The 23868-nt window shown below is 44.3% G+C and overlaps 4 protein-coding genes across 4 annotated transcripts; 3 read left to right on the top strand and 1 right to left on the bottom strand.

Annotated features, from left to right (window-relative positions):
- Positions 1-2129: 2129 nt before the first annotated feature.
- LRP88_00635 (uncharacterized protein) lies at positions 2130-2492 on the top strand (the record flags this gene model as incomplete). The annotated part of the gene is made up of 1 exon (XM_083237342.1): positions 2130-2492. One exon carries the CDS (start codon positions 2130-2132, stop codon positions 2490-2492), a length of 363 nt encoding a protein of 120 aa, XP_083105847.1.
- A 1444-nt stretch (positions 2493-3936) lies between these two features.
- On the bottom strand, positions 3937-4830 carry LRP88_00636 (uncharacterized protein; the record flags this gene model as incomplete). Its single annotated transcript, XM_083237343.1, has 3 exons — positions 3937-3950; positions 4021-4406; positions 4463-4830. 3 exons carry the CDS (start codon positions 4828-4830, stop codon positions 3937-3939), a joined length of 768 nt encoding a protein of 255 aa, XP_083105848.1.
- Positions 4831-5584: 754 nt separating this feature from the next.
- Positions 5585-7387, top strand: LRP88_00637 (major facilitator superfamily domain-containing protein; the record flags this gene model as incomplete). Its single annotated transcript, XM_083237344.1, has 5 exons — positions 5585-5951; positions 6002-6607; positions 6664-6726; positions 6784-6988; positions 7039-7387. 5 exons carry the CDS (start codon positions 5585-5587, stop codon positions 7385-7387), a joined length of 1590 nt encoding a protein of 529 aa, XP_083105849.1.
- A 5068-nt stretch (positions 7388-12455) lies between these two features.
- On the top strand, positions 12456-14222 carry LRP88_00638 (uncharacterized protein; the record flags this gene model as incomplete). Its single annotated transcript, XM_083237345.1, has 1 exon — positions 12456-14222. The coding sequence occupies one exon, from the start codon at positions 12456-12458 to the stop codon at positions 14220-14222; it is 1767 nt and encodes a 588-aa protein (XP_083105850.1).
- Between the last annotated feature and the right edge of the window lie 9646 nt (positions 14223-23868).

Genomic DNA, 23868 nt, shown 5'->3' on the forward strand with positions numbered 1-23868 from the left:
GGCGCCTCTGAATGCTGGAATGCAGACCAGGCCGGGATCTGAGTCGGCTGCTTGCGTGAGCGGATATAGTGCCTCGTCGTCCGCATGAAGAAGAAGACTCGCGCCCAAGTGCTCGACCCGTCGAACCGCGAGACTTATACCCTTATTGGTATAGGCAATGCTGTGGGCGATATGGTCCCCCCATGGGTTATCTTTAAGGCATTCCTTATACTAGAATACGCCTATGTAGAGGCTGATCCGCAGATGCGCTTTGCGAGGTTAGAGAGTGCCTTCTCGAACGGCGAGATTACTTTTAAGTGGGCGTAGGCCTTTAACTAGCATAGCTAGGAGAAGTCTACTATGGTATAGAGTTATGAGCTGCCTTTTAAAGAGTAGTTTAGCTATGATGAATTCCTTTATGATCTCATAAGGTATAATATTCCTCTTCTTTCTTATACTCTAGGTGAAGAGATCTAGTGACTTTTTATCCTTGATAGATTTACTAGATATGGCCTCTTTGCCTTCCGCGAGTATTGCCTTAAGTTTTAGATTATTATAATTCCTTTGCTTTTATACTTAATGTATTTCCTTTAGCTGATAGATATAGGAGTCTTCTAGCCGATAAAGAATATATATTAGAAGATTTTCCGCTAAGCATTACATAAAGGTAATATTACTTTCTCGCGCCTTAACTTCATTAAAGGACTATAGGTAAGTTAGTGAATATCTCATAAGATGTAAAATACCTTATTTATAAGAAGGTCTTTTATAAATAAAATTCTAGAAAAATAAGCTTATAGGATATAAGCCTAGGATTTTATTACCCTTTTAGGAAGGTCATGTAATCTCGGACTTAGGGCTTTATTATAAGCCCGATAACGCCGTTAAACCCGTCTCCTTCTATAGGGTATTTCCTATCCGGTTTTAAATATCCTAGTTTAAAACCCGATAGGTTTTAACTTCTATTATGCTATAACTCGGCTTCTAGTCATCCGTTACTAGCAAAACTAATAGGGTTTTAAAGCCCGGAATTAGGGCTATCCGACGGTATAACTTCTATCCGAATCGGGCTAATAGATTCCGAGCCATTTACTATATAAGCTATAAACCCTCTCTTAGAAATAGCTCCTAAGATCTTCAATCAATTCAGACAATAAGAACACTAATTAGAAGCTGGTCTTCTCTATTTTAACCCTATCTTCTATTTGCCCCACTCTTATTACTCTATGATTCCTTACCTAGCCAATCAGCTTTATATAAGGACTGATTCCACTGCCTATTCACCTCCTATCTCTATTACCTACCCTATAGTCTTTGAAGACTATATTTCCTCTATTTTTCAGTCTTTTACATAAGAAGACCTAATAATTGATGCGTGACTTTAGGAGATCATCGATAAGGGATTCACTAGAAAGAATATTATATTAGGCTTCGAGAAATCCGGCATTTTCCCCCCTAACGCCGAGCCTGTAATGACCTTCCTCCTTAAGCAGCAGATAAAGGCAAAGAAAGCAATCAACCCTGCCTTTGCTTCCCTTTTGCCATTAGAAACACGCTTCCAACGCGCCTCTGATACCGTAAAACGCGTCATAGAGGAGTATCGCGATATCTTCTCCTCGCCGACGCGTGCAGGGCTGCGAGAAGTCCGCAAGGTCGTCATAGAGGCCATTCTTCTCGAGGAGATAGTAATTATATATATGGATGACCGGCGAAGCCGTATTGAGAAGAGATATAATGAGATGAAGAGGGGGAAAAGGGTAAAGCCCGTTGGTGACTTTAGTTATAGCGTTAGTCTTTAGGACCTTCGTGACTAGCAAGCAGAAGTTATTACCGTAGACCGAGAGAAGGAGCAATGGCGGTAGATTCGCTCTATCTGGTCTATACTCCTTAGGGAGATCGAGAAGCTTAAGGAAGAGTGGCGAGAGAATAAGGAAGTCGTCGTCGATGGCGTGAAGAAGAAGCTATAGTTTAAGAAGTGGCTTGAGCATATAGGAAAGAATAAAGACTATCTATCTATGGATATATAATGCTCTGAGATGACTCAACTCCTTAATGAAAAGACTGATGGGTTTATGATAGATATATAGTTGCCGCAGGAAGTCAGAGACTCGATCCTTGAAGTAAGTCACGCCGTGAAGCCCCTCAGCGCGATGGACTGGACCGCCCTCCCCGGCAGCGACGAGACGGTCACCTTCAACCTCGAGCCGCCGCGGCACGCCGATGACGAAGAAGAGGAAGAAGAAGAGGAAGAAGAAGAGGAAGAAGAAGACCTTCCCTTGATCGAGGTTGCTCCTCTTCACGAAGGGCGAGCAACCCCGCGCTGGCAGCGATCTTCGCCGCCGATGACCCCCTCGTACGAGTCATCACCCCCGCCGGAAGAGGCTTCAACGCCGTGCCCTTCACGACTTCAACCGCACATATCAACGATAGATCAGATGCTTCAGATCATCAGGAAGGAAAGAGAGGTTCAAGCAGCTAGTCTGCCACATTCAATGGACGTTGATACGCCTTAAATAGGTGTTGAAACAAAAATGGGTTACCCCTAGAAGACTGTTGAGACTTATACTTTAATAATAGGCGAGGAACTATCCCTCGAGGCGGCGAGGCCTAGGTGCTAAAACAACGGCTTTTATAGCTCAAGCTTGGTCTTTAGAAATGTCATTCTCCTAGGCATCGCGAAAGGCATAACTTTCTCTTCCGATCTTGCCTCACAAATCATCTTGGACGCCTTGTGAACATCAAAATATCAGAAAGGGGGCAAATCACGGCTAAAATCGGGCATCGTCGATGTCCCAAGGTTTTGTGGCTGTCCCACCATTTTGTGACCAACCTGGCTTGCTAGGTTGGATCGCCTGGGGCCCTAGCCCCACATGAGCCAACGGGTACGCGGCAATGAAGTCCAGAGTTCCTCATCTTCCCACCTGACCCCCAATGCCCCCATCCTAAAAAGCACCATGACTGGTGGGATGAGCAAGCGAAGAGTGGGCCGGAGGAACTAGCTTCTCACCGTGAGAAGACAAATGTACCTCAGATCCCTGTCAGTGGGGACTGCTTCCGGCTAGCTGGATTTGATGGCTGGGCATGAAATTCGCGCCGGTGCTTTTCCTCTCCACGCACGTGGACTTGCAAGCCAGGTGTTACGAGTCATCGAATAATGAGCTTTGATCGGACCATGTCAAGAACAAGCTTCGGCGATGTCGGAGTTTAGAGTGGATAGTGATTCGGCGTGATAGAACTGAAATCAAATACAGGTAGGTAGAGCTTGGACGATACCTTAGAGCTAGAGAGCTTCATAGGATGTATTTAGTGTTGACCAGAATACTTAACAACCAACTCATGAGGCATCCGAATCCTTCACCAACAACAGAAGCCCAAAGTTTATCGAAGCAATGAAAGCCATTCCCCAGAACGGAATTCCAACGAGATTGTTTGCCAAACCCCATCCCAAAACAGTGCCCCCGACCGTTGGGCCCAGGATGCGCGCAGCACTTGATGTGCTTGAAGCAAAACCATGGATTGTGCCCAGTAAAGATGGGTCGGGGCATGACCCGTCAACCAGCATCATTGTTGCTGGTGTAACAAAGACTCGAGATACTACATGCAACGATAGTACAGCCGTCATGCAAGCCCAGACAATGACATAGTCGTCCGGTAGTAGAGTCAGGTAGGGTAATATGCAGTAAACCACAATGCTGAGTGGCAGGAAGATCCGGTACGACCTCAAAAGGCCAAGTCGGACACTCAGTTTTGGAAATAAGAATAGCTGCAAGGGAATACCGATAGTTCCGATTGTGCTCGTCGCCATGGCTACTTTCTTGGTAGATAACCCAAGGCCTCCAGCGAATTGAAAGGGTAAGTGGATTTTGGAAGGATCTCCCCTAGGAGTTGGCAGGAGAACAATCAAGGCCGAGTTGAAAGTCGCGACGTGAAGAGCTTGAAGGAAATGTTGCAACAGCGTCAAGCAAACGTTCCTGGATAAAATCGAGGTAAATCGGGCTGGCTTTGCACTGGTTGATTCCGAATCCACATCCGTCGCCTCACGCATCTGTTCAGGCTCATCATCTGTAGCAATAGATTGGTAGGAGGGCTTGGAGTTGCGCTTCTTGAGAATGCCCCCAAGGAGACCCTCTCCAAGCCGTCGTCGCTGGCCTGGCTTGTCGTGCCGAAGCAGAGGATGAGTCTCGCCCAAAGCAAAGATAACACCAAATGCTGATGTGATCAAGAGAAGAGCGCAAACGACGTTGGGGAGTGCATAGGGGAATCTTCTCATCCACTGAACGCCGTCACGGCCGCCGAAAAAGGAACCTGGCCCGAATAAGCCTGGCAGCGAGTCGATAGGGTTGGCTAAGACGCCGCTCATCAGTGGTCCTACAATGTTGCCAACATTAAAACACATTGGTAGAAGAAGGAATGCACGAGAACGGTATCTGCGGAGTTAGAAAATGTGAGTCTCAAGGAATGGATCTCGTGGGAACCAGCTTACCTGTTGTCGACAACAACCTCTGACACCATTGTCCTGAGAACGGCAACGTTGCCATTCAGTGCACCGGCTAGCATCCTAAACAACATGGCAGACCGATATGTAGTTGAGAACCCCATGCCAAGTGCTGAAACCGCTGAACCTAGGAGGCCAATGACGAGAACGCCCTTCCTACTGAGCACCGGGCTATCGGCTGCCCGTCCCCACCACATCGATGTTACGCATTGAGAAGCGGCAAAGGCTGCAGTCAGATGCCCGGCCTGCTTCGCGATCGACGATGCATCCAGGGACTTGTCGAACCATTGTAGCTGGTAGAAGAGATATGCTGTGAGAGACCGTTCGCTGATTGGCTCTGCGAGGCGGACAAGCATTATGACAGCCAGCTGGCCTTTGTTAGGCATGGATGCCCAGGAACCAGATGATGACACTTTTGCCTCATTGCACTGTGTCGTCGGCTGCTGGGTAATTCCATGCTTGGAATCTGATCGCCCTTGTTCATTGAGAATGAGTGGTGTCTGTTCGTCAGGCACAGATCTGGATGGCTGATTGCCATGCATTGTGATGTAAGGTAGCAACAATAGGCTCTGGTGATGTTAGGGAGAGAAGCAGCGATGAAGGTGCAAGAAGGACTAAGCGACAACCACCACTCATCTCTCAAGAACCAAACTTTTCGCAAAGCTCGAGCTGACAGGGTCGCCCTGGGCCCCATCGAGCCGGCAACCACTAGCGACATCGGACATGCAGGGGAGGCAGGCTTCTCACAGTGAGAGAATGACCCCTAGTCAGAATCCCTGTCTTTGTAAACTTATCAGATCTTTCTTGTGGGTTTCAGGTGGAGGCTTGGGTTCGCGGCGTGCCTCGTATAGGGCTAGTGTCGGTGGTATTGCCCCGTTGGCTCTTATCAATCTCATCTGATTAGGCTTATCCACCTCTGACTTAGTGGATCAAAACTTGTTAGTTAGGATTTCTTCGTTTGGTTCAAAAGCAGTGTTTTTTCCTCGACATGATCGACATCCTGCCTCTGAACAACACCGCTCCCGACACTGGGCACTCTCTCGCCATCTTGTTTCTCTTCGTTATTCATCCCTACTCCTGTTTTTTTCTTGTCCTCCCACCCTGGCCACGATGGCTCAACCTTCATCTCCGAGCTCTTCCAGGTCAAATATAGAGCCTGAGAATGGCCTGGCTCAGCCCTACGGAGGCAAAGCCATAGGAGCAGTAGTTGAGGCATCTGCAGAGTCAGATGACTCCAGCTCTGATGGCCGTCAACCGGTCCCGCTGTCTTGGAAGATCGCATCCGTTGTTCTCGTGACGGCGATCGGCTTCGGGTCTCAATGGAGCTCGGGCATCACTGCCGCCATGAAAAGCACTATCAAGAAAGAAATGAGGATCACTAATACACAGTTCTCACTCTTGGAGGCTAGTGAGGACTTCATGGTCACGGCCCTCATGTTGGTGAGCGGTATTGTTACCGACCGGATCGGAGGCGCTGGTAAGAGGTCTATTGGCATTATGGTAATATTCTCTGATAACATCTCTTAGGTGCCATGCTATACGGGAACTTGATCTATTCTGTCGGCTCAATTTTGGTTGCAGGCGCAGCTCAAACTCGTTCCTACAAGTTTATGATAGCTGGTCGAGTTGTTCGAGCTTTGGGAGACATCGCAACCCAGATCGCCCAGTACAAGGTCTTCTCGTCCTGGTTTGCCCCTGGAAACGGCTTCGGGTCGACCCTGGGCTTCGAGCTGGGCGTCGGAAAGATGGGTGCGTTTGCCGGCAAGTCATCCGCGAATATCATCGCCAAGAAGACTGGGAACTTTGCCTGGGTATTCTGGGTCGCCGTCTTCATGAACATCTTTACCAATGTCATGACCGTCGTTTTCTATTGGTTCACCAAGGTGGCCAACCGCAAGTTCCATGGCATCAACGATCCAGCAACTGGCGAGAAGCTGAGTGAAAAGAGCAAAAAAATTGAGATCCGCAAGGTTCTCGAGTTGCCGTGGTCCTTTTGGGCCGTCATGGCCTTTTCTCTCTTCGAAACAAGCACTGCCATCGTTTTCCTCCAGAATGCTACTGAACTTGCTGAACAGAGATTTGGAACTGACTCTATTGCGGCTGGCTGGTATAGCTCGGTCTTGCAGTATGCTGGTAAGAAGGGAAAATGGTCCCACCAGGTCACATTGGATGCTAATCTCTCCCTGCAGGCTTCTTTGTTGTTCCTTTGCTGGGTATCTTCATTGATCTTTACGGGCACCGAATTTCAATTTGTGAGTACTCTGCGGAGATCTTTTCAAGCACGGTTCCATGCTAACCAAATGCTCCAGTGGTTTTCTGCGGCCTCGGAGTCTTCACCTCCATGCTCCTTGTCAATTTTTCTGGCGCCGTCAAAGGAACTGCTGCATCTTTTGGTGTCTTTGCCTTTGCGTATTGCTTTGGACCTACCACTATCATCGATAGTACTCGCACATCCATGTGGGATAGCACAGTATTTGGCTCAGCCTACTCTATTAAGATCACACTAAACAATGCGTAAGAGAAGCGACGGCTATGACATCCGAACACGCTAACTTGTATTCTAGGATGAACATCATCGTGCGAGTTATCACTGGAAGAATTCAAGATGCCGACAACAACTCGTACGATAGAGTCACCATCGTCTATGTCATTCTTGCTGGATGCTCAGTCGCTGTTTCTTTGATCCTGGGTATCGTAGCCTGGCGATCTGTAGATCTTGGACACTTGCAGTGGACAAGGAAGATGCGCATTGCCCGAGGACACATTCTCAACTCCCGGAAGCAGAGGTTCTATGAGGAGAATGGAGGCAGGAACAAGAAGATCTCTCTCTTTTGTTTTGCTTCCCTTATTCTCTTGATCCTGGGAAGTTGGTGCGGTTACTTCTGGGGCATTGCCACTGGAAACAATGGCTAAAGGGGGATACGGATGGCGTTCTGGAGACACTCTGTTTAGCTTGGATCTAGAGAGTATGACTACATGTCTCTTGTTGCATAGTTTCATCAAACGAGGGAGCAGAACCCAACCTTTGGTTTCAAAAGCAATTTACCAAAGCATCATTGGCTACTATACTTGACCCTCCTGCTAGTCCATTCGCCTGTTTTGTGATGCCACTTGAGCTTGCATCCTGGGCAATCATAAGTAGCGCTGTCTTTGGATCTGAGTTACATTAATACGATTAGTATTGGCCTGAAACTCACCTCGAAACCTTAGAACTATGTTTCTTTAACCCTAAATTATACAATCGTCCTCGTCAAGCTCGACAACGTCACTCTCACACCCTAGTGCGGTCATGGTGATGCAACCTAATCAACTGTCAGACCAAACATTACCCAGCTCGATACTCACTCCCTTAATGAGGCAAGATCTCTATCTCCTGAGTGCGTGCGGACCTCCGCAAAGTCACTTGCCCCACTTATCTCGGTCACCTCGGAAGTACGTAAGGGGTACAAAAAGTTTAATGCAATAAGAAATTAATACCATTTCATACCCTAAATACTATTAAATTATTTTGATCTCATTAATGAGCTCCCCTCTAATTCTAGACGAGATATAAGTTATCACCCCCTATGATGATATGAGCTTTCTCAATGAACGGCATAGCCATCGCATTTGGCCTAATAATTTAACCTAGGCCGCGGTTTTTCCGGCCGAAGAGGACCAAGGCACGAGCTTTAAGCCCTTCCAAGTAGAAACACATAAATTTCATATCAACACCCTGCCTCCAACGCCTCTAAAGCTATTCTAACTTTTCCTCCCTATATCCCTCGTTGAAAAATGGGTCGTCTATATGAGAAGCTAGGTCTCATGGCTGAAATTAAATGGCTAGATTGATAGCTAGAAAACCGAAATAAAGCGAACTTTAAAACTCCATAAATAAGAAGGTCTAACAGCTTTAAAGGTAATAACGATAATTATAATGCTTATTTATATAGGAGTATATAAGGAAAAGAAAATATAAAGCTATTAGGAGAGCCCTAAGCCCGGTATTTAACGCGCTAAGCACTCATTTATTAAGTTCATCTCATACGATAACTTTCAGCTTATCCACAGGCACCTTCGCCCCTTTGACCATGTAAGGATGCGAAGTGCCTGAGGGCCTCCTTATATACTGATGTGGCAGGCAGTGCCAGCACGTTGTGCTGACACTGGCGGATCTTTTTGGTCTATTGGATTAGTTTTGCACCTGCCCGATACTCTTACAGACCACACCTAAGTTAACGAGACTATACCACTTCCGAAAGTATTCCAAGGCGTTAAAAAGTGGTCTAAGCATATATAAGCCATATCCATGCAGCTATTCCGGCCTAGGTCCCACCTAGCTATCAATAAGTACATAATCCGCTATACAGGCAGAAGCAACGCTATCACGACTATCAAAAGCAAGCCCGACCCTGTGGGCTTCAAGATTTAGGTCATAGCCCAGCTAGGCTTCTTTATTCACTGGCTATGGCATATCAAAGATGCAGAACATGGCGCCGTTGGCGTTGAAATTTCAACGCAGATATTATCATCACAACCCTCACAACCCTCACAACCCTCACAAGCCCGGTCTAGGAAAAGAAGGAAGGTCTCAGCCAAGGCCGCAGAGGAAGCCCCTGATATAGAAGACGATGGTGAAGCAGTGAATTCGACCCAAGCCGTCGTTATTAGCCTTATAAAAACACTGCCAAAATCGATATATCACGTCTTCGTCGATAACCTCTTCTCGTCCCCGCCTCTCTTCCGCAACCTCCGCAAGCAAGGCTACGGGGCCACTAGCACAGCTCGTGCGAATAGTAGCATCCACGAGGAATTAATCAGGGATAAGAACGATAACGGCAAGGTCAAAAAAATATACGAATTTAATGCCATTAAGGCAATACTAACCCCTAATAACCAGGTATTAACTTTAAATACTTTTAGCTAAGAATCCCCTACTAATTCGCCTTCGTGCTATAACCACAGGTTAACCAAATCGCTTAGAAAGACACTAAGCTTATATTATTCTTATCTACCGTGTTTACCAGCGCCGATAATAAGCGTATTATCCGACAGAGGAAGAAGCCATCATCTAAGAAGTCAGAGGCCAAGCCAATACGCCGTTTTTTTAGGAACAAAGCTATCAAAATAATCAACATACCGATAATAGCTACTACTTACAACGACGAGATAAACCATATTAACCGTGGTGATCAGCTAAGGTCATATTATAAGTATAATCATACCCTCCGCCGGGGCCCATAGCAGGCACTAACCTAGACCTTCCTCCTTAATATAGCCCTTATTAATAGCTATATTGCTCAACTTCACGGGCAGCCAAAGTGGAAGAGATATATGAATCACAGGCAGTAGCGAGAGTGCATTTATAACGAATTATTCAACGCCTACGGCCATAATAGTCAGGCAAGGCAGCTTTACCGAGCAGGAGATAAGCGTAATCTATAGGATACCAAATTATAGCGTAAACACGTGGACCAGGAGATCAATTTTATCAACCATCATACCAAATCAGACTACCTAGCCTATCAAGGGTATCGGCAGGGGCAGCTAAGAATAAACGCCTCGGAATAGAGCCCTCTTACAGAGGTCAGCGGCAATCAGGAAAAAACAAAGAGGAAGCGGCCTAAGGTACATAGTCAGACCACCTTCAGATGCCATATCTATAATATTGCGATATATCAAAGCAAATATTACTAGGACTTCTATCACCACCTAATTTAGCATGGGAATTTTATACCTTTTATTTCGCACATTTTAATTGGCCATACCCCCTCATCGTTACCACAGTGGAGGTCCGCACGCACTCAGGAGATAGGCCGTCAAGCTGTTCTTTGCACACTCTTGAAAGTCAGGGGTCAGATCTTCTGTGGCAAGTGCCTGCGTTGGCGTAGAGTTAGTTTCCAACCATGGCAAAAAGGGTGTCTGTCCTTGCTGTCTCTCAGCTTCCCCACGCAGAGGGGACCCGACGATTGAAACTCAATCGACGGCATGGGCTGTGAAGAAAAATGCTTGAATGCTAGGTGTCTCTTAGGAAATGCAGGCTTTTCTTGTTATTTGGCTGCACCTGTTACGCGTCGCTAATAATGCTCTACCATTCTACCGCTTAGAATGCGAGGCTCCACGGCCCCCCTACATTTAGCTACGATATTATGTAAACAGACTCGAACTAAGCCTTCTGCTAAACTAGATAGTACTCTAGCAGCGGGGCCAGCATGTGATGACTCACTCGCGCAGCCGGAAAGGTGCGCGCTGAGCTACCGAGGGTGCAGTACGATGAATGGGGCATCGCCATGAAAGCTAGGTGATTTCATGAACACTAACAAAGAGAGAGAAAAAAGCGACAACTCTCCATCACCTTAATAGGTATGCACTGCCAGCTTTCGCTACCAAATTTGTAGCCTTCTCAGCCTGGTTATGCCTACTTTTCAAGCTGTTAGGTTTTCCCTGGAGGCAGACACAACTTCTCGGGAAGCCTGAACATGTCAGCGGCTTTGGGAACTGGCGGCGCCCCTCCTTCCCGGGGAACGAAGACAGCGCCGCCGTTAGCCCACCACCAGATAACTTAAATTTCACGACACTCCGTGACCAGCTGGAAACGGGTGGTTTTTTTTTTCTTTTTAGCAGCGAAAAGGCCGAGAATGATGAAGTCAAGACACCTAGGTCCCTGAGTGCGAAGCCAGGATCTGCTTTACGGCTCAGAACTTGACAGAGCATGAGATTGACGGCGTCAGCAACAATGACGTCAGACAGAGGCCTTTGCACAGGCGTTCGAGGTGATAATGTACGTACCATAGTTTCCAGTTGCTTCTTCGCTCTGGGGCTGTGCAGTACTGTAGTTCCAGTAGTCGCAGCGGCCTCCATTTGCTGCCTCGCTTCGGGGCTGCAGGCTGTTGGCACAATGGTAACCAAACAATCCAGCCGCATCACAGACCAGACCGTATCGACTCAATAGATTGGGTGGTGCTGGTGGATATGTTTAAAGCCCTGTCACTGAATGCAAGCAAATGAAGGCGAATCATGTTCTGTAGAAGAGAGGCTAGCAAGGGTTCTGGACCCATTGACACCACCGAATGTGTTGAGTCGATACGGCATGCCCCACGCCAGTCGTGATGGCCGGGGGGTTGAATCACACTGCGCTGCCGCCGCTGTGTGTAGCGGCTGTGGCCTGCCGGTTGGGAAAGATCTGGAATAGCTCTCAGCTGAAGCTACAGCAAAGCTAGTGGGCTTTGCTCGTATTCTGGGCTATTTTCATCCCCTCTAGCCTGGGTATCGTCTTTCCGGGCGGTTTTATCATTTAAACCCAACGGCGTGCCACATTGAAACAGACAAGCAACACGCTTCTATCGCATCTGTATCAACTGAATCTATTCATGAACTCGCTCATTGTACCTCATCGCAACAATACGTCATTCCTTCGCCCTCGCTGCCGTCACCAACGAAGCCCCCATGTCGGACAGTCGTCGCCATTCAAATCGACAACGGTATGAGTGGGGCACAGGGCACATCACAAGCGAAAGGAGGGAACCGAGGAGGATTACGAAAGATGAAGGTATCGTGTTTTTTTCATATAGTTGAAGCCCGGTCCTTGATGGGAAAACTGACTCAGAATACAGAAGCACCTAAAGGAAAGTTGAGGAGGAAAGTCGAGAAATTCGCATTCAACTTTCTCCTAAAAGCAGCTCTCCAAGAGCCGCTCTGGGCATCACGATCGCGATCTTCTTTGCGCGATCGCAAAGACCGTCTTGAACCCGCTAGACGCCGGGCCCGTCGCGAAACGAACACGCCGCCGAAGGGACGTCATAAGAGCCCCCATAAATCTCGACGAGAGCGTAGCGATCCACGGACACATGCACACCCCTTCGGCACCTTAAAGCCCACGAGGCCCGGGTCGTCACGCTCCCGGGCAAGCTCCCACACGGCCATCGAGAGCGATGAGGACCTCTGCGATAATCGAGTTGATGTATATCACGTCCGGCACATAGGCTCCGACCATATCGACACCCTGGGCGACTCGGAAGACGATTACCATGGCCGCTGCGGAGACGTCAAATATGACCCATCTGGTTCGGGTGCTAGCCACGAGAGAGATGTCAGTGAAGCCCTCTCGGGTTTAGACATCAACCAACAAAAGGACATCGGTATTGCCACCCCATTTAACTCAGGTGGTGGTCACAATAGCGATGTCAACAAACCCCTCTCTCGTCCAGAACTAGATGACAATAAGGACCTCAACGTCGGCACCCCATCTGATTTGGATGGAGAGTTGACCTCGGGTCTCCGCAACACTCCACCCCATTCGCAAGAGCTTCCGACTACGGCCATCAACGTCGATACTCTGCATGACGGGGATGACGACTACGATGGCATCCCCGCCGATGCCTCTTTTAGTCCATCTGACTCAGGCGGAAGCCATGGTAGCGATCTCAGCAAAGCCCTCTCCGGTCTAGAAACAGATCGCGATGAGGACCTTGACGTTGCTACCCTGTCTGATCCGGACGAAGAGATGACCCCGAGTCTTCATGAACCTCGACCCCGTTCGCCAGGGCTTCTGACTACAGCCCTGAGGGATAAGTCCATCGTTCCAAACAAAGACAGCGCCAAGGATCGCTGTGATGCTTCACACTCCTTGCATGCCATATTGGACCCGGACCATACGGATACCAGGGCCGACTCAGACGAAGACTACGCTGGGGATCAAGATGATACCCCTTCCTCTTTGGATAAGACATCGGATCAAGACCAAGACGAAAGCAGTGATGCCGAGTCCTGGTCATCCGACTCGGCTGGGGACCAGGAAGAGGGTAGCTGCCAAGTCTCACCCAGTCTGTCGCAAGTTGCAAAGACAGACCTCGGCGATGCGATCCCATCGGACGAGAACTGGGATGCTCCTCTCAGCGCTAGCCCGCTAGACCCAGGTGAAGACCACCAGGTGGAGGACACCCCCAGTGCCGTCATCCGCCCACAACAAAGTGCAGACGCGGATATTGGCGACACCTCTTCCAGCTCCGAAGATGAGGATCTGGCGACAGGCGGCAGTCATGGTTCAACTGACATTTCCTCTGAGAATGAGGCAGACGTCGACGACGAAGGCCTTGGCCATGATGAGGGATATTCCAGCGAAGTTCTTGAGATGAGCTCGGAGAAGCCAGAGACAGCCTCCGTCATCGCCCCCGCTGTTGTCCCTTCATCACAAGAGGATACGACTGGCTCAGGAGACTCCAAGGCCGAGTGTTCAGCAAGCCACAACGCTTCTGAAACTGAGAGTCCCGAGACGCAGTCACAGCCTTCTTCTTCGGCTAAACTGCCATCCTATATCTTTCCGGGGTCGATTCTCCAAGGAGAACCAAACATCGATAAGAATGAGCATCCTTATCTCATTACCGAGACCGAACCATTCATTATGGCACGTCTCGGCACCAGTCGTCCCAAGCTCCGGAAATTTAGAGAGCAATACGGGAAACCAAACCAAGGGGAGAGGAAGATACATTTCTCTTACGTTTGGGGGAAAAGGATGAAACGGTTCGTCACCGGCAGCATTCGAAGGCCGAGAAAGCCCGACCTTGTTTACCAAGGCCCCCCAATGCCCTATCAGACTTACTTCGAACTTGAGGAACGCGGGCCTTTTGACCCTGGCGATTTTAAGTTATTGCGAGGTCAGCTGCGCCAGCTAGATCCTGCAAGTTCGAAGAAGCTCAACCTGTCTAAACATGGTTGCAAAAAGAGTCCTCCTGGGAGCGTCCCCGCCGCGCAACCGGAAATACTCACGTAAGAATCTTCATGGAAGAATCTTCGATCTGTCACACATGTGTTCACCTTACTATCTCCAAGCATCACTGCCAACAGAGATAGGAAGAGAGCCCATGTTGTGTTGTCAGCACATAGACCCCGAATATCCAGCGAGATGTTCGTTGAGGTCTTGACCAAAAGACTCGGATACTCTTTTCTTCATTCGATTCGACATGAGTAGCCAATCTCAGAGGTTATGGTTTTGCCAATGGTCAACATAGGCATCTCCATTAGTATGATTGATACGCTACCATGGTGTTCCTGACCCGTCACTATGACTCCAGGACATCATCCCTCTTTCGACGAACTAAAAAAAAAGTACTGTGTTTCAAAAAACAGGATACCCGAGACTATCCGCACTGGCTCGGCCAATTTACCAGCCAGAAACGATGGAAACGAAATGGTGTTGCTTTGTTTGGAGGCTACAGTATTGCACACTCATTAACCCGCACGGAGGCGGGACTTGGATTTCACATGTACACTTTCGTTAATGCATTGACTTTAAACATCTATCTTCTTCGTAAATGGTTCGAGAGCTATCTTGTTGTTAAGAAGCCGGCTCGTAGATGAGTCTCCGCGCTTCCCGTGGCGCTTCAAGTTGTTCAGTGAAGTCAATTAGAAATGGGCATTTGGAGAGAGAGAGCTCGTAATGAACCATCCGTTCAGTAATTGAAGCTGCCAACACACTAGTGCAAGGGCGGCTTCAGCCCCCCCTGCTACCATCAGCAAGCACCAGACCACGGCCCGCTGCGACGCCACGGGTGAAGGGCCCTAACGGCCGCTGTTTTCGTCCTCTTCATTGGTTTCTTCATCGTCGGCGTAGTCTTCCCAATCCTCCGAATCACTCGTAGGGGCATCAGACTCATGATCTTGACCCTCGACAGGAATTCCACTATTTTCCTCCTCCCCATATCCATACTCTTTACCGTTACCAATAACATCCCTAAATAATGCTGGTTCCATAGTGTCTTTAAGGGAAGTGTCTTGACTGAAGTGTTCTTCAGCACTCGTCTGCTGAGAAGACATCTCAGCCTGAATGGTGCTGACAGCGTCTTCGAATGAATCCAGGGACATTGTTTGGAGAGCCCTTTTTGTCGTCTTGAACTGGGCTTGAGTGATCCTGCAGCGGTCCTTCATGTCCTTTACGATTTTGATGACTGCTGATTCCGTAATTGCATCTAGTTCCTTGATACGTTTTGCTAGTTCCTCGTCAGGCCTCAGCCTCTCATTCGGACGGAGTTCTGGAGAGTCCCTTGCGTCGCCTGGATGACGGCGACGGTTATGAGACTCCTTGGAATCAGCGCCAGTGTCAACCCCCCTTCGAGGTGCCGGTACCTAGCCCAGTGCGGTCGACTAAGGAGCTGACGGTATAGGTGGAGCTGCTGGTGTTCTGGAGTGCCGGTGGCTGCCATCACCAGGCGAGGTCCTATGGATGGTCCCAGTACTATTGTCCACGGGATATGGCCTTCCTGAGGCATCTGCTTTGAATACCCATTCAGCTGGTAGTGGTGGTCTCAGCCCTGGAAGGTTGATCGGCTCGTGGCGAGGCGGTATTGGCGCCTTGAGCACTCCCGGAGGTGGCGACTTGTCTATGGGCCACATGTTCATCGTAATCATCATCCCTGGCCTTACGACCTTATCCCAGAGGCTTGGCAGGATTATCTCACCATCTGGGCCCATCAAGTCATAATGTCCCTGTACCACATGCGGCCCAAGTACGTCCACCTGGATAAAGGCCTGTTTGATGAGCTCCTCCATAGCCTGGGGACCAAGATTAGTAAAGCTCTCCCGCGAGAATGAATGAAGTATTGTATATATGCCAGGGAAATAAAAACTTCCTTCCGACTGCATCTTTGAACCTGATTGGACCCTCCTGCTCTAGCGTTAGAGACGATGAAACTGTATTTTGATCGCCGCCTTGATATTGGGCCACAGTGGCTGGGAGAGGTGTACAGATGGATACGGCAGCGAAATCTTGCTCAGTAGCCTGGCCTTGGTTGTGTGGCATCTTACTAAGAAGCTGCTGACAGGATGACTTCAAAAAACTTAATTTTTTTATAATAACGTATATGATAAGCATGCGACGCATCCAAGTATGTGTAACGGTCCAGCTGAGTATATTGACAACTAGCTGAACGACTCTAACGAGTATCCTAAAGCTAAGGGAGAAAGGAAAAGAAAGTAAAAAAGGAGAAGCGAAAAGAGCCCCTTTTAGCTGTTAAGCTTATGTGGGTCTTGGTCGAGAGTGCAAGCCGAGACCCCCACGGGCTCAGCCCGTTACAGTATGCGACGCACCTATACTGTGCACTAAATCTTAAAATTTTTAAGCTTAATAAAAGCTATAATAAAATAGCTATAGGCTTAAAAAAGTATTTTAATAAACTTAACTCTTAAATAAACTATAAATTTTTTTTTAGAATTTTTAAAAAAGTCTCTTAATAAAAAAAAAGCTACTTATATAATGCAAATAATTCTTTTTCTAAACTACCTTATCTCCTAAGTGCATGCAGACCTCTACTATAGTAACAATAAGGGGGTATAGCTAATTAAAATATATAAAATATAAAATATAAAATTCCTATATTAAATTAAATAGTAATAAAAGTCCCAGTAATATTTACTTTAATATATCACAGCATCATAGATACGGCATCTAAAGGTAGTCTAACTACGCACCTTAGGCCACTTCCTCTCCTTTTTTTCCTAATTGCTACTAACCTCCGTAAAAGGGCTCTATTCCGAAGCGTTTATTCTTAGCTGCCCCTGCCGACACCCTTAACAGGCTAGGCAGTCTAATTTAGCATAATAGTTAATAAAATTAATCTCCTAGTCCACGTATTTACGCTATAATTTGGCATCCTATAGATCACGCTCGTCTCCTGCTTAGTAAAGCTACCTTGCCTAACTATTATGACTATAGGCATTAAATAATTTATTATAAATATACTCTTGCCACTGCCTATGATTTATATATCTCTTCTACTTTAGCTGCCCGTGAAGTTAAGTAATATAGCTATTAATAAGGGCTATATTAAGGAGGAAGGTCTAGGCTAGTGCCTACTACGGGCCCTGGCGGAGGGTATAATTATATTTATAATATAACCTTAGCTAATCACTACGGTTAATATAGTTTATCTCATCGTTATAAGTAATAGCTACTATTAGTATATTAATTATTTTAATAGCTTTATTCTTAAAAAAACAGTATATTAACTTAGCCTCTAACTTCTTAGATAATAGCTTTTTCCTTTATTAAATAATACGCTTATTATTAATACTAATAAATATAATAGATAAAAATAATATAAGCTTAGTATTCTTTTAAGTAATTTAATTAATTTATTATTATAGTATAAAGGTAAATTAATAGGGGATTCTTAGTTAAAAGTATTTAAAGTTAATACCTAGTTATTAGGGGTTAGTATTACCTTAATAGCATTAAATTTATATATTTTTTTTTAACCCTATTATTATTATTTTTATTTCTAATTAATTCCTTATAGATACTATTATTTATATAAGCTATACTAGTAGCCCCATAGCCCTACTTATAGAGGTTATAGAAGAGAGGCAGGGATAAAAAGAGGTTATCTATAAAGATATAATATATTAATTTTAGTAGTATTTTTATAAGACTAATAACAATAGCTTAGGTTAAATTCACTGCTTTATTATTATCTTTTAGATTAAGGGCTTTCTTTATAGCCTTAGCTAAGACCTTCCTTCTTTTTTTAGGCCAGGCTTATAAGGGTTATAAGGGTTATAATAATAATATCTATATTAAAATTTTAATACTAATAGCGCTATATTTTATATCTTTAATATATTATAGCTAGTAAATAAAAAAGCCTAGCTAGGCTATGACTTAAATCTTAAAGCTAATAGGGTTAGGCTTGCTTTTAATAGTTATAATAGCATTGCTTTTGCCTATATAGCAGATTATATACTTATTAATAGCTAGGTAGGACCCAGGCCGGAATAGCTGCATAGATATAGCTTATATATACTTAGACTACTTTTTAACGCCTTGGAATACCTTTGGAAATGGTATAGTCTTATTGACTTAGGTATAGTTAAAGGGGCGAAGGTGCTTATAAATAAGCTAAAAGTTATTATATGAGATAAACTTAATAAATAAGTGCTTAGCGCATTAAATACTAGGCTTAGAGCTCTCTTAATAGCTTTATATCTTCTTTTCCTTATATACTCTTATATAAATAAGCACTATAATTATTATTATTACCTCTAAAGCTATTAGACCTTTCTATTTATAGAGTTTTAAGGTTTACTTTATTTTAGTTTTCTAGCTATTAATCTAGCTATTTAATTTAAGCCATAAGACCTAGCTTCTCATATAAATAACCTATTTTTCAATAAGGAATATAGAGAGGAAAAGTTAGAATAGCTTTAGAGGCATTAGAGGCAAGGTATTAATATGAAATTTATATATTTCTACTTAGAAGGGCTCGAAGCTCATGCCTTAGTCCTCTTCGGCTAGAAAAACCGCGGCCCGGGTTGAATCATTGGGCCAAATGCGATGGCTATACTATTCATCAAGAAAGCTCATATTGTTACGGGTGAACCCGTGAGGAAGGTTGTTTCCCCCTGGAAAAACCAAGACCGGAGAAATCCTTCTCCATAGCCCCGCTGCGAGCCCTGCAAAAAATCCGCAGCGAGGCCACAGCTAGTTCTTTTCCTTTTTCTCTCCCTTTCTTAGTCTTAGATATTGTTAGATTGACCCCTCGTGTGGCGGCATATGCCCCGAATTTGCATAAACCCCTGGTACACAGATATCCTAGCCTTAGTCAGGTGACTAGGAAACCCCCTCTTCTCTCGAGAGGGGCCGAGAGGAAGATCAAGCAATAACATCATCACTTTTAGCTCCACATCGTGTTGTTTCATATCGTTCTGATCGAATATGCCGTACGCTATCCAACAGATATTTAATCAACCAGTTCACCTTAGCTGCATAAGCTCCGGTCCGACCCTAGCACATATCATCATAGGGGGTGATAACTTATATCTCGTCTAGAATTAGAAGGGAGCTTATTAATAAGATTAAAATAATTTAATAGTATTTAGGGTATAAAATAGCATTAATTTCTTATTGCATTAAGCTTTTTATACCCCTTATATACTTCTGAGGTGACTGAGATAAGTGGGGCGAGTGACTTTGCGGAGGTCCGCACGCACTCAGGAGATAGGGTAAAATGCGTCGCATACTTAGATGCATCGCATGCTTATTATATATGTTATATTTATATAAAGCTTGCTAATATTTATAATTATATTTTATATAATATATATAATAAGCGAGTTAGCTAGGCAAGTAAGTTAGCTACTTTTCTTAACCTTCTAGTTAGAAATCGCAATAAAAATATAATAAATTATTTAATTAATTAAAACTACTCGCTATACTCTTCCCCAGATATCTTAATTACTACTTAACATATTCTTATATTATAACCGGGCTTACCGCAGACACTATAATGCCAAACCCCTAGTCACGCTGACCTTCCTTAACCACCACTTCTCAATAATTCCGCCACTACCTATGCATTAATATCTATTTAATCAATTACCTGCCTTCTTTCCTCTACTATCATAACCCCTCTTTTCTATAGCTAGGTTCTTTTTACCCTCCGGCGCTGACTTAATATCTCATTTGCCTATTTAAGATCTTTAACCCTAGCCTTTAATAAGGTAACCTTATATATAATTATTTTTATTCCCTTAGAAGAAGACTATATAGCTTCTAGAATTAACTCTAGGGAGCTACTTTTATGCCTTATAACTTATCTCTTAAGGTATTTAGACTAAGATTAAGCCTTAAGTATAGTCTTTAGGGTCTTTAAAACCTAAGGGGTTAATAGTTTAATTACCTCCTTAGCTAGTATTAGAGTCTATAGCTATATATTAAGCTTTAAGACTATACTTTCCGGGTCAAGAGGAATAAGGCCAGCCCCTCTAAAGGCTAACTTAATATTTTTTTCTATTATAATAACGTACTTAATAAGCATACTAATTAGACAAGCATACCAATTAAATATCTTAACCTCTAAGATATAAATCGCAATAAAAATATAATAAACTATTTAATTAATTAAAACTACTCACTATACTCTTCCCTAGATATCTTAATAACTACCTGACATATTCTTATATTATATCTAGGCTTTTTATATATTCCATAGCGCCTTTCCCTCGGTAATGCTAACCTTCCTTAACCACCACTTCTCGACGATTCGGCTACTACCTACGCACTAATATCTATCTAATTAATTACTTGCCTTCCTTTATCTATAGTTATCTTCCCTCTTTTTTATAGGCGGGTCCTTTTTGCCCTCTGGCGCCGGCTTAGTATCTTATTCGCCTATTAAAGGTCTTAGATCTTAGACCTTATTAATGTTATCTCATATATGACCGCCTTTGTTCCCTTAGAAAGAGACTTTAATGCTTTAAGAATTAACTCTAGGGAGCTACTTTAATGCCTTCTTATTTATCTTTTAAGGTATTTAAATTAAGATTCAGCCTTAATAATAGTCTTTGGGGTCTTTGAGACCCAAGGGGTAAGGGGGCTAGCTTCCTCCTCGGTAGGCGTTAGAGTCCGTAGCTATATATTAAGCTTTAAGAGCACATTTTCTAGGTCAAGAGGAACAATTCTAGCTCCTCTAAAACCTCCCTAGATATTTACTTTTATTATAGTTACTTAATATATAGCATAAAAGGCTAGAAAGAACTCGGTCTTTAAAACATATATTATAGAGCATCTAATCAGATGCTTTATTTCTCGACTATAAGCCTTCTTAAGTAGCCCAAAGCACCTGACGTCAAGGGGCTAGAGTAGATAAGACGAATGAGGCGGCATGCAGAGCGTGATAATATTATTCTCCTCGCAATATATCTCAAAGTCAGCCGAGTGGTGACTTTCGTGGCCATCGAGGATCAAAAGATGATAGGCACCATTTGATCGCTTGATTGTATGCTAATCAAAGTGCTTTAGCCACTCGAGACCCATCTCGTTATTAGTCTAGCCATTTTGAGTCGTGGCGATAGCCCAATCGCCCGGGAGGTTGCTTTCTCGGTACCAGTTGGCGAGGTGATATTGACCCGCAGCCACGATAAATAGCTGGATCGCCCAGCCTTCCGCATTGATCGCTTAAATAACTATAGCCCATTCCCGGTTTCTAGGCTAAATTGATTTCGGTTGTCCACGCTTTTCTGCACCTATAACCACCATTCCGCTTATAATCATGCCCATCATAAAGCTAGTCTCATTAAAATTATAGATATTATTTAATTAGATGCCATACTTTGCGATTATATTCTCGAGGAGCCGAAACTAATTGCGAATAACTATTAGATCTTCGCATTTAGCTCTTTGATAGTTATATTTATGAAAAAACCACGTCTTAAGCTCTTTATATCGCTTAATAAAGTTTCTAGCCCAGCGCTTGCCGACTAGTGATGCGTCGCGGTCAGCAAGCAATCGGTTGGCCATTTCTTTAATACCACGCAGTCGCGGAGGAAATCCTCGCGAATCTAGGTCGAGAATGAACTGAATAATGATCTATTCCTCTAGATCTGATAGTTTGCGTGATTTAGGGATCCAATCGCAACGCGCAGATATGCCATTGTGTCGGGCGTGGAGGGTATTATAGTTGACCTGGTAGACCTTTGCGGCGCGTCGGAGACTTAATTTTGGGTCATTTCGATAGGCTTGAAGTGCAAGAAGGATATTAGCCTCTCTATTTGACCGTGGCATCTTACGTGGTTAAGAATCAATTGATCAAATAGAATAGTTGTAGGTTGAGGGATTTTTGATCGGCATGCTTGTCTGATCGGCATGCTTATCAAGTACGTTAGCTTAAAATATAGCGTAAAAGGCTAAGAAGAACTTAGTCTTTAAAATATAGGTTATAGAGCATCTAATTAGAAGCTCTATTTCTCGGCTATAAGCGTTCTTAAGCACGCTAAAGCATCTAATATTAAGGGGCTAAAGTAGATAAGATAAATAAGGTGGTATATAAAGCCTAATAATCTTCTTTTCCTTATAATATCTCTTAAATTTAATTAAGTAGTGACTTTTATAGCTATTAAGGATTAGAAGATAATAGCGACTATTTAATCGCTTAGCTATGCACCGATTAAAGTGCTTAAGCCACTTAAGGCCGGTCTCGTTATCGGTCTAGCTATTTTAGGTCATTATAATAGCCCAATCGCCCGGGAGGTTACTATCCCAGTACTAGTTGGCGAGGTAATATTAGCCCGCATCGATGATAAACAGCGGGATCGCTTAGCCATCCGCGTTAATCGCCTAAATAACTATAATCTATTCTTAATTTCTAGGCTATACTGATTTTAGCTTTCTATGCCTTTCTATGCCTATAATAACTATTCCGCTTTAAATTATACCTATTATAAAGCTAGTCTTATTAATATTATAGATATTATTTAATTAGATATTATACTTTATAATTATATTCGCTATAAGTATAAACTAATTATAAATAATAACTAGATCTTCGCATTTAGCTCTCTAGTAGTTATATTTATAAAAAAAATATATCTTAATCTCTAGGTATTACTTAATAAAGTTTAAAGCCTAATATATATTAATTAGCGGCGCATTGCGGTCAATAAGTAATTAATTAGCTATTTCTTTAATACTATAAAGCTAAGGGGGAAATCCTTATAAATCTAGGTTAAGAATAAATTAAATAATAATCTATTCCTCTAGATTAAATAGTCGATGTGATTTATTAATAGTATCGCGTCGAGATTAGATCCCTTTATGGCGATTAATAAGAGTATTGCGATTAACCTTATAGATCTTTATAGCCTATCAGAAGCTAAGTTTTAGTTGATTTTGATAAGCCTGAAGGGCAAGAAGCATTCTAGCCTCATAATTCGTAGATGATATGCTAGGTGGTTGAGAATCAATTGATCAAATTGAGAAGATGTTAGGTGAGGGATTTTTGGCCAACTCGCTTGCTTGGCTAACTCGCTTATCATGTATGTTATTATTTAGCTTATAATTAATTTTTAATGCTTTTTCTATTTAGCTAATACAAAGGGAAAAGGTCAGCGGACTTCAGAGGTAGGCAGACTTTTAGTAAATTTTATTAGTACCTAGGCGCACATGGCGAATTGCCTTATTTGGGCATCAACACGCGGTCGGAAACTTCATCGTGGAGATTGCCGTATTTGGTTAGCCAAAGCTTGTTGGAGTGTGCAGGTTAATCAAGGCGACCATATTCCAAAGGGGACAATTACACGACAGACGTGCAAGTCGGCGTAGCGGAAGCTGGCAAAGGAACGAGCTACCAAGTTCATCTCTTTAAGTACTCCTTGTCTTGATAAGCCCACTCTTCCCTCAGTGTGTGCCCGGTCAACAAGTGGCAACTGTTCACCTCCTGTTACTTTTCCGTACACCCCAACCAATCCTCACCATGTCAAAAGCATCCCCAAAATGGGCCTCCAAATCCATTGGAATCCATTGCGATATGGGTGAAGCGTTTGGAAACTGGGCAATGGCATGTCTCCCTCATACCATACTTGACACACCATGATTGGGGCTTTGTCAGCTAACATTTTCTCGCATCCGACAGGGAGATGACGAGGCAATC

Source organism: Fusarium phalaenopsidis, assembly GCF_050370095.1.
Source record: "Fusarium phalaenopsidis strain FUZ10S chromosome Unknown contig_32278, whole genome shotgun sequence".
Classification (NCBI taxonomy): Eukaryota; Fungi; Ascomycota; class Sordariomycetes; order Hypocreales; family Nectriaceae; genus Fusarium; species Fusarium phalaenopsidis.